The 18044-nt window shown below is 39.6% G+C and overlaps 1 protein-coding gene across 2 annotated transcripts in view; it reads left to right on the plus strand.

The window, feature by feature from the left end:
- LOC136032294 (regulator of chromosome condensation-like) overlaps positions 1-18044 on the plus strand; it is a 61460-nt gene that overhangs the window by 31853 nt on the left and 11563 nt on the right. For both annotated transcript variants that reach the window (XM_065712568.1, XM_065712567.1), the window contains exon 6: positions 3982-4275. In XM_065712568.1, coding sequence (XP_065568640.1) covers positions 3982-4275 — 294 coding nt within the window. The remainder of the gene's footprint in view (positions 1-3981; positions 4276-18044) is intronic.

The following is an 18044-nucleotide window of genomic DNA, read 5'->3' on the forward strand; positions in this document are numbered from 1 at the left end:
GTTATTACGATTTTATTGATATCAGGATTGGTAATATTAATTCATAATAGTTAATGATAATTATAATAAAGAAAGTTAAGTCATCATAAGCTGTAGCTGTAATAGTTTTCAGTTTTGGTGGTTAATAAAAAAAAAAAAAAAAAAAAAAAAAAAAAACAGATCTAAACCTCTTACAATTCTCTACGAAACAAGAGACTAGGAAATATATCAAGTAAATAAAAATCATCAAGCTCTTCCTTGAATGGGCTATTTGCTATTGACGAGGGTAGACAATCCCACTTGCTGATGACTATTTGGAGAAGGCACATCTTCCGGTGTCCTTGAAGAAGCGTCTACCTTGTAGTTGAAACTGATGTCCGCGTAGACTTGACGTTCTAACCTAAAAAATATCGGTGGATTCAATGTCATCATAAAAAGCTCCTTTGCAGATCTAGTAAGTTTGAATTGTATTTCCAAGATAAAATCTGCAAGGTGACGTTGGTAATTAGTAATTTTCGTTTTTTTTTTCTTTTTTCTTTTTTTTTCGTGGAGGCTTTTGATTGCAAGTTAAATCGTTTATTTGCTTCTTTGTTTAAATCTTCAAATGAGGACGACTATTGGTAAAATTGCCTAAATATGGTTGTAAATCATTTTTTTGTAATTATTAATAGTTTTTAATATAATAATAATTATTATAATTTTATTACCCATCATAATGTATAAATACAAAAAATATGGAGTAGAAAAAATTAGAAAAAAAACAAAAAAAAAAACAATGCACAACACTACGTAATCAACAACAGATTATCATCTATTTCAGAAGTCTTATATTTATATCACTTGTCGGATCAAGACCTTGTCTATACTGCACTAGGCGCTTCTGCACGGCAATGACGGGCTGGGCCACTCCATACTTCCTTGATAGGCTGCTGTTGCTTGACCAAGGCGGAAGTTTCAACAAATATTTTGCAAACTTATAAAAACACTCACATAATGCTTTAATCAAAACAGTGTTAATGCAAGGAAGTGGGAAATAACGAACGTATTAAAACGAATAACGAACCTAAGTGGGAAATAACGAACCTAGAATGGTTCTACAAAACTTATAATTTAATGGAATAAGGAGGCCATAAAATTTACGAGTTTTTTCAGCAAAAAAACTTTTCAGCAACTGACGAGTAGCACGAACACTGGGTTCAATAGGTAGTCCCAGATATATCAAAGAATCCCTGGTCTTTAGCAACTCACCACCAATAACAGTTTCAATAGGCTCTTTTGAACTAGGATTAAAAATCATTATTTCAGCTTTACTTTTGTTGAACGGTAAACCCACTTCTCCATACCCAGCATTAAGAATACGGAAATCCGATTCAATTCCCCTTATTGTACAGCTTATATTTAGAATATCGTCAGCCATTAATTAACCATTGATACATCTATTGCATCTAGTATACAAGTCGTGAGCGCTTTCTCTTGGGGTATTAATACACTATTATTAAAAAGTGGTGGGGAAGTCACTACTCCCTGTCAGATACCTTTCTTAATAGGGATAGGAGGTGTGAGATTTTCAAGTCCCTGATGCAGTACCTTTACTCTTGCACTTAGCTTATTGTAAATATATCTCAGCACTCTAATCACAGACGAACTAACTCCCCTAGAATAAGCACATTTTAGGATATGGGCTTGAATACCAGAATCGAACGCTCTAGTCACGTCATGACCAGCAAATACAAGAGTTTCATCATTTTCATGGGCATATTAGTTATTAGTTATTAGTTTTTAGTAGTAGTTTTAGTTTTATTATTTATTATTTATTTATTATTTATTACTTATTATTTTTATAGTAGTATTAGTTTTAGGGTTATTAGTTTTGTAATCAAGCAGTGTGCGTGCTCACGCCCAACCCCTTTTTTGAAACTGAACTTTATAGTAGTATCATCAATCACCAGTAACTCAAGGATTTTACATAGAACATGCGACATAGTTATCGAACACAAAGTTATCGAACAGGCGACACAAATATCGGCGGGTTTTTCTTTCTTAATGACCGGGGTAATTATACGGACAGAAAATAAATCTGGAACTAATCCCGAAGAAAAAAGTCATTTGAAATAATAAAGTTAGGTGCTTAAGAAGAAGAGACGAACCAGCCTGTAGATGATTACCATAAATTTGATCAATACCCCTAGATTTCTTTTTCTTCACTTTTAAAATACAGGCAGAGAGTATCGACCGTGATACCACAAAACCCAATTTGTTTGCAGAATTCGAAAGGCACTGATCAAGAATATTCTCAGCCTCTCTTCAGTAGGCTGATCGGGTGGTCCAAACTCGCAACTAAAATAGTCATACCAATCACCCATTGATATTACATCACTATGACAAGATTGTTTTTTGACTGTTTTCTTAAGTGTACGTCAAACGAAATCGGGATTACTGACAGCACGTTCCGATATTTTACTAATATACCTAGCCTGGTGTTTTTTCAGAGTATTCCGGAAAAATCTTTTTGTGTACAGACGGACCTGATTCAAAGCACCGGAACGAGGCTTTCCACATTCAATCCACATAGCTAACCAGAATTTAGATTTCCGGCTCCGAATTTTCTGACCATCCAATCTTTTCCGTACCAGCTCGCACCCGACGTGTTGAAACACTTTGCTTTTCAGCTACACGTAAAGCGTGCACAATCTCCGCATAATAAATGTTAAATAACACTTGCTTTTCTTTATCATTAATACATAAAATTTCAATCAACAGCTGGTACGCAACTTTATCTTCTGAAAAATATTATCACTAGAATTATAATTAGAAATATAAAGCTAGAAGATCAATATTACTCCAATCGGTAACAACGCGCCAATTATTAGTACTAGCTGGATTGGGCACATCCGGAAGATTAACGGGTAAAACAAGAGAATTTCTTATTGGCAAGTTATCTGAACTCTGGAAATCAGCAATTATCGTTGTCTTTGAAGGCCGTTTAACATTATCAGAACAAAGCATGAAATCGAGTGCTGACGTATGCCCTGAATTATGTTTGTAAGTAAAATCTATATTGTTTTTTGTGGCTATGAGCTGAGGGCACATACGAATCATAGCACGTCCACTTGACTGATCAAGAATGTTACAGTTCAGATCACCTGCCAATACAACTTCTAGATTTAGGGATTCACAATCTGCTATTAAACTTGAAAGCTCTTGACAAGCCTAATCAAAAAGTACTTCGGATCTATCATTACTATAATCATTCGGAAGATAAACAGACGCAATAACTAAGTTCTTAATTTTTACAGCAACAAAATAATCACTATGTCTAAACAGACCGGGATCCAAATGATTCTTCACATACACGGCTATACCACCACTAGGCCGGTCAGCACCAGAGGATCGCGCCCCGCGTGAATAAGTAACCAATGATGAATCAAGTTTGAGTAAATTTTCACCGACAGTCGTGATAAAGTGCTCTTGTAGGCAAAGCACATTAGCAGAATGAAAAAACGTTTTAATTAAGGGGATTTTCGCTGTGAAACTGCCATTAATGCTCCAAGATATCACATGAAGTTCAGAACTCATTTAGAAGTAAGTAGTTTCTGGGCTACCGGGCACTTTTAACTGTAGCACGGGTGGTCCAAAGAGCCACAAAGTGTACAGCAGCATTTATTCTGACAACGCGAATCTTTGCTAGTGGTATGGGTCCATCCTTCCACAGTGGGAGCAATGAGCAACCCCTTTGCAACTGGAGACAATGTGGCCGTACTCTTGCAACGCGGCGTGACACTCATTTAAATTTTATTGTTGATTGCTGAACTAGTTATTTATTTGACTTGATTAATTAATCAACTTTATTTATTGAATTCATTTAAATAATAATACAATATGTGTATATACTATTATTACAATAAGTATTGTTATAGCAATTTAATAATAACTTGATATTAATATAATTAATATGAATATTGATATAATTATTGTAATGATTATAATATTATACTCTTTTAGCTGGGTACTTGGAGCCTCAGAAGATTGCCTTGACGATAAAAACTGGGAAGTCGCGACGAAAGCAGGTGGCCTTGTTCGATGACGTATGGGCCGGAGGAATGGCGACGTATATGAAAATTAATAGTTCGGATCAGATCTACGTTTGCGGGTTGAACAACTACAATCAAATAGCACCTGAAAGTGATAGCGCTGATGCAATAGTGATATATTTTCCGCAATTGAATAGTAGTTTGTCCGGGCGAGCAATTGCTATAGCTGGAGCGCAGCATCACAGCCTGGCGATGTTACTGAACGGTAATTCATTTGCATTATTTTTTTTTTTTGGCACTTGGTATTTACCAAGTGACATATAGCGATCGCAAATTCTGTCGCTCTGTCTGTCGGTCCCGGTTTTGCTACTTTAGGCACTTCCAGGTAAGCTAGGACGATGAAATTTGGCAGTAGTATCAGGGACCGGACCAGATTAAATTAGAAATAGTCATTTTCCCGAGTTGACCATCTGGGGGGGGGGGGCAGTGGGGGGACGGTTAAATCGGAAAAATTAGAAAAAAGAGGTATTTTTAACTGACGAACGGGTGATCGGATCTTAATGAAATTTGATGTTTGGAAGGATATCGTGCCTCAGAGCTCTCATTTTAAATCTCGACCGGATCAGGTGATATTGAGGGGAGTTGGGTGGGGTAACCAAAAATCTTAAAAACGCTTAGAGTGGAGGTATCGGAATTAAACTTGATGGGAAAAATAATTATAAGTCGTAGATACGTGATTGACATAACTGGAACGGATCCGCCCTCTTTGGGGGAGTTGGAGGGGGGTAAGGTTAATTCAGAAAAATTAGAAGAAAGAGGTATTTTTAACTTACGATGGAGTGTTCGGATCTTAATGAAATTTGATGTTTGGAAGGATATTGTGCCTCAGAGCTCTCATTTTAAATCCCGACCGGATCAGGTGATATTGAGGGGAGTTGGGGTGGGGTAACCAAAAATCTTAAAAACGCTTAGAGTTGAGGTATCGGAATGAAACTTGATGGGAAAAATAATTATAAGTCGTAGATACGTAATTGACATAACTGGAACGGATCCGCTCTCTTTGGGGGAGTTGGAGGGGGGGTAAGGTTAATTCTGAAAAATTAGAAAAAAGAGGTATTTTTAACTTACGAAGGAGTGATCGGATCTTAATGAAATTTGATGTTTGGAAGGAAATCATGTCTCAGAGCTTTTATTTTAAATCCCAACTGGATCCGGTGAAGCGGAAGTTGGGAGGACGGAACATAAAATCTTGGAAAACGCTTAGAGTGGAGGGATCGGGATGAAACTTGGTAGGAAAAATAAGCACAAGTCCTAGATACGGGACTGACATAACCGGAACAGATCTGCTCTCTTTGGGGAGTTGGGGGGAGGGTTAATTCTAAAAAACAGAAAAAATGAGGTATTTTTAACTTACAAAAGAGTGACCGTATCTTAATGAAATTTCATATTTAGAAGGACTCGAAGCTCAGATCTCTTATTTTAAATCCCGACTGGATCCAATGTCATTAGGGGGGGGGAGGGGACCAGAAATCTTGGAAAACGCTCTGCTCTCTTTGATGGAGTTGGGGGGGGGGGTGTAATTCGGAAAAATTAGAAAAATGAGGTATCAAACAGTTCGTGGTAACGTACTGTGGTAAGGAGCGACCCGGCTCAATAGTAAACGAAACTCTAAAAAACGGAATTTTGATGCTAAAATATACATCAAAAGAATCGGATTTTCATGCTGATTTTAAATATATAAGTTTCATCAACTTTAGTCTTTGTCATCAAAATTTACGAGTCTGAGAAATTTGCTTTATTTTGGAAAAGAGGGGGAAACACCCCGTAAAAGTCAAAAGCAAAAATTTCAAGCTCCTATCTACAAAAATATGGAATTTCGTATTTTTTTTGCCAGAAGACAAATCACGGGTGCGTGTTTATTTGTTTTTTTTTTTTTTTCCCAGGGGTCATCCTATCGACCAAGTGGTCCTAAAATGTCGCAAGAGGGCTCATTCTAACGGAAATGAAAAGTTCTAGTGCCCTTTTTAAGTGACCAAAAAAATTGGAGGGCACCTAGGCCCCCTCCCACGCTCATTTTTTCTCCAAAGTCAACGGATCAAAATTTCGAGATAGCCAATTTGTTCCGCATAGTCGAAAACCAAAATAACTATGTCTTTGGGAATGACTTACTCCCCCACAGTCCCTGGGGGAGGGGCTGCAAGTTACAAACTTTGACCAGTGTTTACATATAATAATCGTTATTGGGAAGTGTAGAGACGTTTTCAGGGGGATTTTTTGGGTTTTGGGGGTGGGGCTGAGGGGAGGGGGCTATGTGGGTAAATCTTTCCTTGGAGAAATATGTCATGGGGGAAGAGAAATTCAATGAAAAGGGCGCAGGATTTTCTAAAACTACTATAAAAAAAAACAATGAAAAAATAAACATGAAAAAGTTTTTTCAATTAAGGAGAAAGTAAGGAGTAGCATTGAAGCTTAAAACGAACAGAGATTATTACGCATATGAGGGGCTCTAAATATACTTTAACATAAATAGCGAGGTATTTAGGAGGAGATAAATACCTCGCTTTTTATGCCAAAGTATTTTTAGTAATTTTAACTATTTACTCTACGGCCTTTCTGATTCAGGGGTCATTCTTAAAGAATTGAGACAAAACTTACGATTTAGTGTAAAGAGCGAGGCATTAACGAGGGTACAAACCCTCTTATATACATAATAAAAATATAAGAATATAAATGTTTGTTACGTAAGTTAATTCTTAAGTTACGTCTATTTTTTACTAATAGAAACGTTAGTTAAAAATTAAAAGTTATAGTTGCCTTTTTATGTAACCGAAAAATTGGAGGGCAACTAGGCCTCCTTTCCCGCCCATTATTTCTCAAAATCGTCTGATCAAAACTAAGAGAAAGCCATTTAGCCAAAAAAGGAATTAATATGCAAATTTCATTTTAATATTCTGTTAATCTGATTCAATACAAAAAATTCAATAAGATTGGAAAAGTCCTTTGAGGGAGAGCCAAAATCAAACAACCATTAACTCAAAAATGTTCAGAAATTAAATGAAAAAAACTAGTTTTTTAACTGTAAGTAAGGAGCGACATTAAAACTTAAAACGAACAGAAAGTACTCCGTATATGAAATGGGTTGTCCCCTCTTCAACGCCTCGCTCTTTATGCTAAAGCTTTTAATTGTTTTAAAAAGTAGAATTGTGGCAAAGAGTCAAACTTTAGCGTAAAGAGCGAGACGTTGAAGAGGGGACAACCCATTTCATATACGGAGTAATTTCTGTTCGTTTTATGTTTTAATGTCGCTCCTTACTTACAGTTAAAAAAACTAGTTTTTTTCATTTAATTTGTTACTTACGAACGGGTGATCAGATCTTAATGAAATTTAGAAGGATCTTGTGCTTTAGAACTCTCATTTTAAATCCCGACCAGATCCGGTGATATTGATGGGAGTTGGAAGGGGAAACCGGAAATCTTGGAAAACGTGAAAATCGAGTTATCCTACGAATGGGTAATCGGATCTTAATGAATTTTGATATTTAGAAGGACCTTGTGACTCAGAGCTCTTATTTTAAATCCTGACCGGCATTAAGCCTCTGATTTTCCTTTTAAATCAATCTATTGATTCTTAGAATTTTGCTAGAGCTCATACCATATGAGTTCTTGGCTTTTGGCTCTTCCGACCTCGTCGCAAGTGCCATATGAGCTCTTAGCTCTTGTTATATAATTCATTAATTACAATAAATAATCTTTTTTAACTTTAACAAATAAATAATTTATTGATGAAATAATTACTTATAAAATAATTTGCTTAGTTTATGAGTATAATGCATGAATAATTAATAACAAAATAAATACAATAATGAAATAATATAATGATATAAATATAAATATAATAATAATGAATAGAATGTATGAATAATAAAATAAATTGTTTATTTATTTACTTTAATTTATTGTAAAATGATTTATTAAATTTAACAATTTTTTGAATTAGAAAATGAATAATTTGTTGGTTTAATAATCAATCTTCCTATAGTTTATTTATTTATCTATTCACGCTTTAAGCCATGTGAATATGCGAGACTTGAAGTAACTTTTAGCTAATTTAGTTTCCAAGTCTTGTTATACCAGTCGACAAAATTCACTTAGCCATCCTGGCTAATTGGTTGGCACGCTAGTCTGAGAATTCTTTGTCGAAGAGACACTGTTTCGATCCCGGGCATAACCAGTTATTTGGTTTAGGACAGGGGTCAGTGGTGTGACCCTGTAAGCTCAGCCAGACTCGACCCAGCTTTAAATGGATATCTGGAGAAATCTGGGGAAGGTAAGCAGGAAGGGTGTGCGACAGCAAAGGATGGCTGGCCCCTAGCTTCCCATTGCGCTTCTTGGCTGATGAGCCACGAAACATAGGTCAGCCCCGCCGGCTTGGACCTTAAGGGTCTAGTGCAGTCATACTTACTTTACTTACTTTATAACAAAATTTACGAGGGCTTATTAGGGAGCAACTCTGATTTTGAAAAAAAAAGTTAAGGGAATAAACGCTCTGTGTTATTTACGCTGTCCCATTAAACCCTTAAACTACAACTCCGTGCTGTAATTTAAGGCATAATCAAGGCGTGTTTTAGCTCATTTTGTTTTCAGATGTAATTTATATAGCTCAACAAGATTTATGAAGGCTGTTCAGAAACGAACTTGTGTTTTAGGAGAAAAAAGAAGAAAGGTAGCAACTGAAGAGATTCGGTCAAAATAAACTTTGCAAATGTATCAAATTTATATCCTTATATTCATTTTCACTATTTTTTTATGAGTCGGGTAAACCCTCAGGGGGAAGGGGGAGGGCTCAAGCCTGGTAAGATTTACCTTAATATAAAAAATAGCTGAAAACCATGGCGTTACCCTACCCTCATACGTGACGCCCCTGCTAACAAATATAGTACATGATACCAGATCACCCGTTGCAACCATGAACGCGTCCAATAGGCATACATCACAAAGCTCGCAACTGAAAGATAGCAACTGAAGGGATGTTGTATTGTATACACTTGTAAATTACATTCCTAAACTGCAACTTAGGATAATCTCTTTCAAATTTAGGTAGATAAAACAGTAGCATACTACCATCTTGATTAAAAATAGCAATGCATTTATTGACATCCCATAAGTTGTCATTATTATTTCAGCTATTTGGTCTAAGTAGAAGAGAGGCTTAACATTGGAAATTTTTCTTAGCTCAGGCATTTCATTAGGAGACAGCGATCCCTATTTACCAGGACCTATTCAGTGCTTTGGATCGAAGATCTTCAAAGGACAACTTCGACGGTGCAGCATCCGTCTCAAGATAAAGGTCCAAATGTCACTAAACCGTTTGCGCCTTCCGATTACAGATGGAACTTAGCACCAAACTTCATGTAATAGTTGGCCTTCGCTAATTCTCACCAAGCACCCCCAATAACGTCATTGGCCGCTTTTAATTCTATCAATCATATGCGGCTGTTTCGTCTTTTCTCAGAAAAGGGATCCTGAGTGTATATTACTCATATATCAATATATGATATATATATCAAGGATGCGTCTGAAGCAGTCATTTTCAGATTCCTGGATTTGGTTTTCATGCTGATTAGTCAACGCCTTTAATTTGCATGCATATTTCATAACGGAGAGAACCATTATGTCAAAAAGCACGTCAATTGGGGGCCACCCCCCACCCTCGCATTTTTAAGAGTATCTTGTTAATTCTATTTCTATTTATTACTTATTTCTATTTTAACTATGTGATATGTTAAACCAACGAGACTGGCCATTTGTACTTTTTTTTACTCCAGTAAAAATTATTAATTTTCGATGACCTTGTTTTGAATTGTCCAGAAAATTATTAATTTTCGATGACCTTGTTTTGAATTGTCCAGAAAATTATTAATTTTCGATGACCTTGTTTTGAACTGTCCTGTTGGTATCATTCTTGTAAAATCACTGATTTTTTAATAAAACAGTGTAATTACCCTACTCTCGGCCAGAAACGGAATTTCTGCGTAGGGTTCAGTAAAAAATTAAGCGCCGGCCTGTTCAGTTTATCTTGATTATTTTTTTCAGTTTGTAATAAAAAACTGTAGTATTGGTAAAAAGTCACAACGTTTATATTTTCGTGGTGAAAATGTGGAAGAAAAGTGACAAAAAAAAACTTTGATACAGGAAACTGGCAATAGTGTCATGGAAGAAGGCTTTCAAAGCAGTGGATCAAATTATGCTACAATCTTTCAAAGAAATAGAAAAGAAGACACTTTGCACCCTATTTGAAATATACTTATTGAAAAATGTCTGACCTGTTTCATAAGAGACACAAAGTGGACCCCTGGCCCTTTCAAGACTATCTCCTATTACTAATTTTTTAGCAGAAAGGTAAGCAGGCAATTTTTTGTGCAAATTTGCAAGAAATCTGTGGGACATGTACCCTGGACTTGGAGAAAGGAAAATGATGATTTTCAGAAGTGTGTTCCATTTCTTCTGTCTCTAATCTGGTTGAAACATATGGGACAAGTAAACAGTAAACGCCATATCAGCCAGGTTAATCGGAATCTATCGGACTCTGATCTATCTATCGGAACCAGCTCAATCGGACTCTGGTAAGAATCTATGCTTCGAGGTAATAGACCGATTCACGAGCGAGATTGATCAACTTTTCATGCAAAATGTGCCTCCGCTCGACCTGCCTTTAATCCATCAGGTTTCGATTTTCTTGAATTTTCGACAACGAAAAGGGTTGAGTATCATTATGAAGAGATCCTTGGCGTTGGTGACTATGCCATAGAATTCAGTCTTTCTCTTGCAAAGCTGCATTTTTCTAAAAGTACTTTTTCAAAAATGGATCTGAGCTATCAAAGTTTTATCTAACCTCGCAATGGCTTATTCTACAACGCCAAAATTGATGAAGCTTGTTGCTGCTTTGCCTCTAACCTCTGCCAGAAATGATCGCCCCTTCTCAGTATCTGGGCGTGTGAAGGGTTATCTATGATCTCTGGGCGTACGCTGTCCTTCCCCATGCCTTCTTTAGCTTGTCAAAGGCGTTGAAGCTTGTCAAAGGCCAGAAGCGTTGAAGCTTCTTTAGCTTGTCAAAAGCCAAAATTGATGAAGCTTGCTGCTACTTTGCCGCTAACCTCTGCCAGAAATGAACGACTCTTCTCAGTACCTGGGCGTGTGAAGGGTTATCTATGATCTCTGGGCTTACGCTCTGCTTCCCCATGCCTTCTTTAGCTTGTCAAAGCCGTTGAAACTTGTCAAAGGCCAGAAGCGTTTAAGCTTCTTTAGCTTGTCAAAGGCCAAAATTGACGAAGCTTGCTGCTACTTTGTCGCTAACCTCTGCCAGAAATGAAGGGTCCTTCTCATTATCTGGGCGTATGAAGGGCTATCTATGATCTCTGGGCGTACGCTGTGCTTCCCCGTGCCTTCTTTAGCTTGTCAAAGGCCAGAAGCGTTGAGACTTCTTTAGCTTGTCAAAGGCCAAAATTGATGAAGCTTGTTGCTGCTTTGCCTCTAACCTCTGCCAGAAATGAACGCCTCTTCTCAAAATCTGGGCGTGTGAAGGGTTATCTATGATCTCTGGGCGTACGCTGTCCTTCCCCATGCCTTCTTTAGCTTGTCAAAGGCGTTGAAGCTTGTCAAAGGCCAGAAGCGTTTAAGCTTCTTTAGCTTGTCAAAGGCCAAAATTGACGAAGCTTGCTGCTACTTTGTCGCTAACCTCTGCCAGAAATGAAGGGTCCTTCTTATTATCTGGGCGTATGAAGGGTTATCTATGATCTCTGGGCGTACGCTGTGCTTCCCCGTGCCTTCTTTAGCTTGTCAAAGGCCAGAAGCGTTGAGACTTCTTTAGCTTGTCAAAGGCCAAAATTGATGAAGCTTGTTGCTGCTTTGCCTCTAACCTCTGCCAGAAATGAACGCCTCTTCTCAGTATCTGGGCGTTTGAAGGGTTATCTATGATCTCTGGGCGTACGCCATGCTTCCCTATGCCTTCTTTAGCTTGTCAAAGGCGTTGAAGCTTCTTTAGCTTGTCAAAAGCCAAAATTGATGAAGCTTGCTGCTACTTTGCCGCTAACCTCTGCCAGAAATGAACGACTCTTCTCAGTACCTGGGCGTGTGAAGGGTTATCTATGATCTCTGGGCTTACGCTCTGCTTCCCCATGCCTTCTTTAGCTTGTCAAAGCCGTTGAAACTTGTCAAAGGCCAGAAGCGTTTAAGCTTCTTTAGCTTGTCAAAGGCCAAAATTGACGAAGCTTGCTGCTACTTTGTCGCTAACCTCTGCCAGAAATGAAGGGTCCTTCTCATTATCTGGGCGTATGAAGGGCTATCTATGATCTCTGGGCGTACGCTGTGCTTCCCCGTGCTTTCTTTAGCTTGTCAAAGGCCAGAAGCGTTGAGACTTCTTTAGCTTGTCAAAGGCCAAAATTGATGAAGCTTGTTGCTGCTTTGCCTCTAACCTCTGCCAGAAATGAACGCCTCTTCTCAGTATCTGGGCGTGTGAAGGGTTGTCTATGATCTCTGGGCGTACGCTGTCCTTCCCCATGCCTTCTTTAGCTTGTCAAAGGCGTTGAAGCTTGTCAAAGGCCAGAAGCGTTTAAGCTTCTTTAGCTTGTCAAAGGCCAAAATTGACGAAGCTTGCTGCTACTTTGTCGCTAACCTCTGCCAGAAATGAAGGGTCCTTCTTATTATCTGGGCGTGTGAAGGGTTATCTATGATCTCTGGGCTTACGCTCTGCTTCCCCATGCCTTCTTTAGCTTGTCAAAGCCGTTGAAACTTGTCAAAGGCCAGAAGCGTTTAAGCTTCTTTAGCTTGTCAAAGGCCAAAATTGACGAAGCTTGCTGCTACTTTGTCGCTAACCTCTGCCAGAAATGAAGGGTCCTTCTCATTATCTGGGCGTATGAAGGGCTATCTATGATCTCTGGGTGTACGCTGTGCTTCCCCGTGCCTTCTTTAGCTTGTCAAAGGCCAGAAGCGTTGAGACTTCTTTAGCTTGTCAAAGGTCAAAATTGATGAAGCTTGTTGCTGCTTTGCCTCTAACCTCTGCCAGACCAGCTCAATCGGAACCAGCTCAATCGGACTCTGGTAAGAATCTATGCTTCGAGGTAATAGACCGATTCACGAGCGAGATTGATCAACTTTTCATGCAAAATGTGCCTCCGCTCGACCTGCCTTTAATCCATCAGGTTTCGATTTTCTTGAATTTTCGACAACGAAAAGGGTTGAGTATCATTATGAAGAGATCCTTGGCGTTGGTGACTATGCCATAGAATTCAGTCTTTCTCTTGCAAAGCTGCATTTTTCTAAAAGTACTTTTTCAAAAATGGATCTGAGCTATCAAAGTTTTATCTAACCTCGCAATGGCTTATTCTACAACGCCAAAATTGATGAAGCTTGTTGCTGCTTTGCCTCTAACCTCTGCCAGAAATGATCGCCCCTTCTCAGTATCTGGGCGTGTGAAGGGTTATCTATGATCTCTGGGCGTACGCTGTCCTTCCCCATGCCTTCTTTAGCTTGTCAAAGGCGTTGAAGCTTGTCAAAGGCCAGAAGCGTTGAAGCTTCTTTAGCTTGTCAAAAGCCAAAATTGATGAAGCTTGCTGCTACTTTGCCGCTAACCTCTGCCAGAAATGAACGACTCTTCTCAGTACCTGGGCGTGTGAAGGGTTATCTATGATCTCTGGGCTTACGCTCTGCTTCCCCATGCCTTCTTTAGCTTGTCAAAGCCGTTGAAACTTGTCAAAGGCCAGAAGCGTTTAAGCTTCTTTAGCTTGTCAAAGGCCAAAATTGACGAAGCTTGCTGCTACTTTGTCGCTAACCTCTGCCAGAAATGAAGGGTCCTTCTCATTATCTGGGCGTATGAAGGGCTATCTATGATCTCTGGGCGTACGCTGTGCTTCCCCGTGCCTTCTTTAGCTTGTCAAAGGCCAGAAGCGTTGAGACTTCTTTAGCTTGTCAAAGGCCAAAATTGATGAAGCTTGTTGCTGCTTTGCCTCTAACCTCTGCCAGAAATGAACGCCTCTTCTCAAAATCTGGGCGTGTGAAGGGTTATCTATGATCTCTGGGCGTACGCTGTCCTTCCCCATGCCTTCTTTAGCTTGTCAAAGGCGTTGAAGCTTGTCAAAGGCCAGAAGCGTTTAAGCTTCTTTAGCTTGTCAAAGGCCAAAATTGACGAAGCTTGCTGCTACTTTGTCGCTAACCTCTGCCAGAAATGAAGGGTCCTTCTTATTATCTGGGCGTATGAAGGGTTATCTATGATCTCTGGGCGTACGCTGTGCTTCCCCGTGCCTTCTTTAGCTTGTCAAAGGCCAGAAGCGTTGAGACTTCTTTAGCTTGTCAAAGGCCAAAATTGATGAAGCTTGTTGCTGCTTTGCCTCTAACCTCTGCCAGAAATGAACGCCTCTTCTCAGTATCTGGGCGTTTGAAGGGTTATCTATGATCTCTGGGCGTACGCCATGCTTCCCTATGCCTTCTTTAGCTTGTCAAAGGCGTTGAAGCTTCTTTAGCTTGTCAAAAGCCAAAATTGATGAAGCTTGCTGCTACTTTGCCGCTAACCTCTGCCAGAAATGAACGACTCTTCTCAGTACCTGGGCGTGTGAAGGGTTATCTATGATCTCTGGGCTTACGCTCTGCTTCCCCATGCCTTCTTTAGCTTGTCAAAGCCGTTGAAACTTGTCAAAGGCCAGAAGCGTTTAAGCTTCTTTAGCTTGTCAAAGGCCAAAATTGACGAAGCTTGCTGCTACTTTGTCGCTAACCTCTGCCAGAAATGAAGGGTCCTTCTCATTATCTGGGCGTATGAAGGGCTATCTATGATCTCTGGGCGTACGCTGTGCTTCCCCGTGCTTTCTTTAGCTTGTCAAAGGCCAGAAGCGTTGAGACTTCTTTAGCTTGTCAAAGGCCAAAATTGATGAAGCTTGTTGCTGCTTTGCCTCTAACCTCTGCCAGAAATGAACGCCTCTTCTCAGTATCTGGGCGTGTGAAGGGTTGTCTATGATCTCTGGGCGTACGCTGTCCTTCCCCATGCCTTCTTTAGCTTGTCAAAGGCGTTGAAGCTTGTCAAAGGCCAGAAGCGTTTAAGCTTCTTTAGCTTGTCAAAGGCCAAAATTGACGAAGCTTGCTGCTACTTTGTCGCTAACCTCTGCCAGAAATGAAGGGTCCTTCTTATTATCTGGGCGTGTGAAGGGTTATCTATGATCTCTGGGCTTACGCTCTGCTTCCCCATGCCTTCTTTAGCTTGTCAAAGCCGTTGAAACTTGTCAAAGGCCAGAAGCGTTTAAGCTTCTTTAGCTTGTCAAAGGCCAAAATTGACGAAGCTTGCTGCTACTTTGTCGCTAACCTCTGCCAGAAATGAAGGGTCCTTCTCATTATCTGGGCGTATGAAGGGCTATCTATGATCTCTGGGTGTACGCTGTGCTTCCCCGTGCCTTCTTTAGCTTGTCAAAGGCCAGAAGCGTTGAGACTTCTTTAGCTTGTCAAAGGTCAAAATTGATGAAGCTTGTTGCTGCTTTGCCTCTAACCTCTGCCAGAAATGAACGCCTCTTCTCAGTATCTGGGCGTGTGAAGGGTTATCTATGATCTCTGGGCGTACGCTGTCCTTCCCCATGCCTTCTTTAGCTTGTCAAAGGCGTTGAAGCTTGTCAAAGGCCAGAAGCGTTTAAGCTTCTTTAGCTTGTCAAAGGCCAAAATTGACGAAGCTTGCTGCTACTTTGTCGCTAACCTCTGCCAGAAATGAAGGGTCCTTCTTATTATCTGGGCGTATGAAGGGTTATCTATGATCTCTGGGCGTACGCTGTGCTTCCCCGTGCCTTCTTTAGCTTGTCAAAGGCCAGAAGCGTTGAGACTTCTTTAGCTTGTCAAAGGCCAAAATTGATGAAGCTTGTTGCTGCTTTGCCTCTAACCTCTGCCAGAAATGAACGCCTCTTCTCAGTATCCGGGCGTTTGAAGGGTTATCTATGATCTCTGGGCGTACGCCATGCTTCCCTATGCCTTCTTTAGCTTGTCAAAGGCGTTGAAGCTTCTTTAGCTTGTCAAAAGCCAAAATTGATGAAGCTTGCTGCTACTTTGCCGCTAACCTCTGCCAGAAATGAACGACTCTTCTCAGTACCTGGGCGTGTGAAGGGTTATCTATGATCTCTGGGCTTACGCTCTGCTTCCCCATGCCTTCTTTAGCTTGTCAAAGCCGTTGAAACTTGTCAAAGGCCAGAAGCGTTTAAGCTTCTTTAGCTTGTCAAAGGCCAAAATTGACGAAGCTTGCTGCTACTTTGTCGCTAACCTCTGCCAGAAATGAAGGGTCCTTCTCATTATCTGGGCGTATGAAGGGCTATCTATGATCTCTGGGCGTACGCTGTGCTTCCCCGTGCTTTCTTTAGCTTGTCAAAGGCCAGAAGCGTTGAGACTTCTTTAGCTTGTCAAAGGCCAAAATTGATGAAGCTTGTTGCTGCTTTGCCTCTAACCTCTGCCAGAAATGAACGCCTCTTCTCAGTATCTGGGCGTGTGAAGGGTTGTCTATGATCTCTGGGCGTACGCTGTCCTTCCCCATGCCTTCTTTAGCTTGTCAAAGGCGTTGAAGCTTGTCAAAGGCCAGAAGCGTTTAAGCTTCTTTAGCTTGTCAAAGGCCAAAATTGACGAAGCTTGCTGCTACTTTGTCGCTAACCTCTGCCAGAAATGAAGGGTCCTTCTTATTATCTGGGCGTATGAAGGGTTATCTATGATCTCTGGGCGTACGCTGTGCTTCCCCGTGCCTTCTTTAGCTTGTCAAAGGCCAGAAGCGTTGAGACTTCTTTAGCTTGTCAAAGGCCAAAATTGATGAAGCTTGTTGCTGCTTTGCCTCTAACCTCTGCCAGAAATGAACGGCTCTTCTCAGTATCTGGGCGTTTGAAGGGTTATCTATGATCTCTGGGCGTACGCCATGCTTCCCTATGCCTTCTTTAGCTTGTCAAAGGCGTTTTCATTGCAAGCAGTACGTTTTGTAATTTTACCCTCAAGGGTCTCATCAGTTGACAATTCCCTCGAAGTATTTAAAGTCTTAAGACACCTCTGGAATATCGGTATCAACTTTAAGATGCGAAGCCTCTAATGTTGTTACACGTGATTTTCGTTTCCTTTGTGTCTATTGAAAGTCCAGATCGTTCGACTGTGTTTGAAATTTCGGTATTTTTTTTTCTGCATATATGTCATGGAGCCTCTGAATATTAAATTCATATTATGGTTTATATTTTTATCATATTTTTTATATTTATCATATTTTATGTTATCTTTCATCATATTATCATATTTTTATATCAAAATATAGCTTTCATTGCTCAATAGCATCGTAGCTTTATGCGGGAGCATTAGCAATAATGACTCTCAGATTTGACTGGTAGCTTTGCTAATAGAGCCTGAATCGTTCGTTAATTCTTAGGTGCAAGCTCAAGTATTGCCTTCTTCGCTTGTTATTGCTAACCCCCGCTTCCTCTCTTTTACGGAAGAACATTTCATTACTGTAAAATGTATTTTAGAAAATTTACTCTAGAGGATGGTGGTAATTTGTTTTTATTCTTTGCGATGAAAATCCGAAAAGAGAAGATTTAAAAATAAAATTACCAAAAAAAGTATGTTTCAAATTCAGGGAGGGGGGATCTGGGGACAGGGGGTATTTGGATAAGAGGAGGATTGATTCGATTTTGCAATTGGGCCTTTATTTATTTAAATTTGCTTGTTTGTTTCCACTATGAATGAATCAGGTACTTTCTTGGTTAATTTCTTACTTCATTTAGTTGCTTGGATTGATTGATTTTTCAACATTGTTTCCAGTAAATAGTGAACACAAAAATAGGATCTGACTCATATTCACAAGATGAGTCACTTGCTTCGTCTCTCTTATTTAGAACTTGGCATCGAAGTAAGCACTTTTTTTTTATATCTTAATTGGAAAATAAGTAGTGTTTAAGAAATTAATTCGTCTCTTAATTCAGACACGTTCTTGATTCGAGTAGTCTCTAGTTCTGGTGGGTGACGCTGTGCTGTCAGTAGGGCTAGTTGTTT

The sequence above is a fragment of the Artemia franciscana genome, chromosome 10, assembly GCF_032884065.1.
Source record: "Artemia franciscana chromosome 10, ASM3288406v1, whole genome shotgun sequence".
Lineage (NCBI taxonomy): Eukaryota > Metazoa > Arthropoda > Branchiopoda > Anostraca > Artemiidae > Artemia > Artemia franciscana.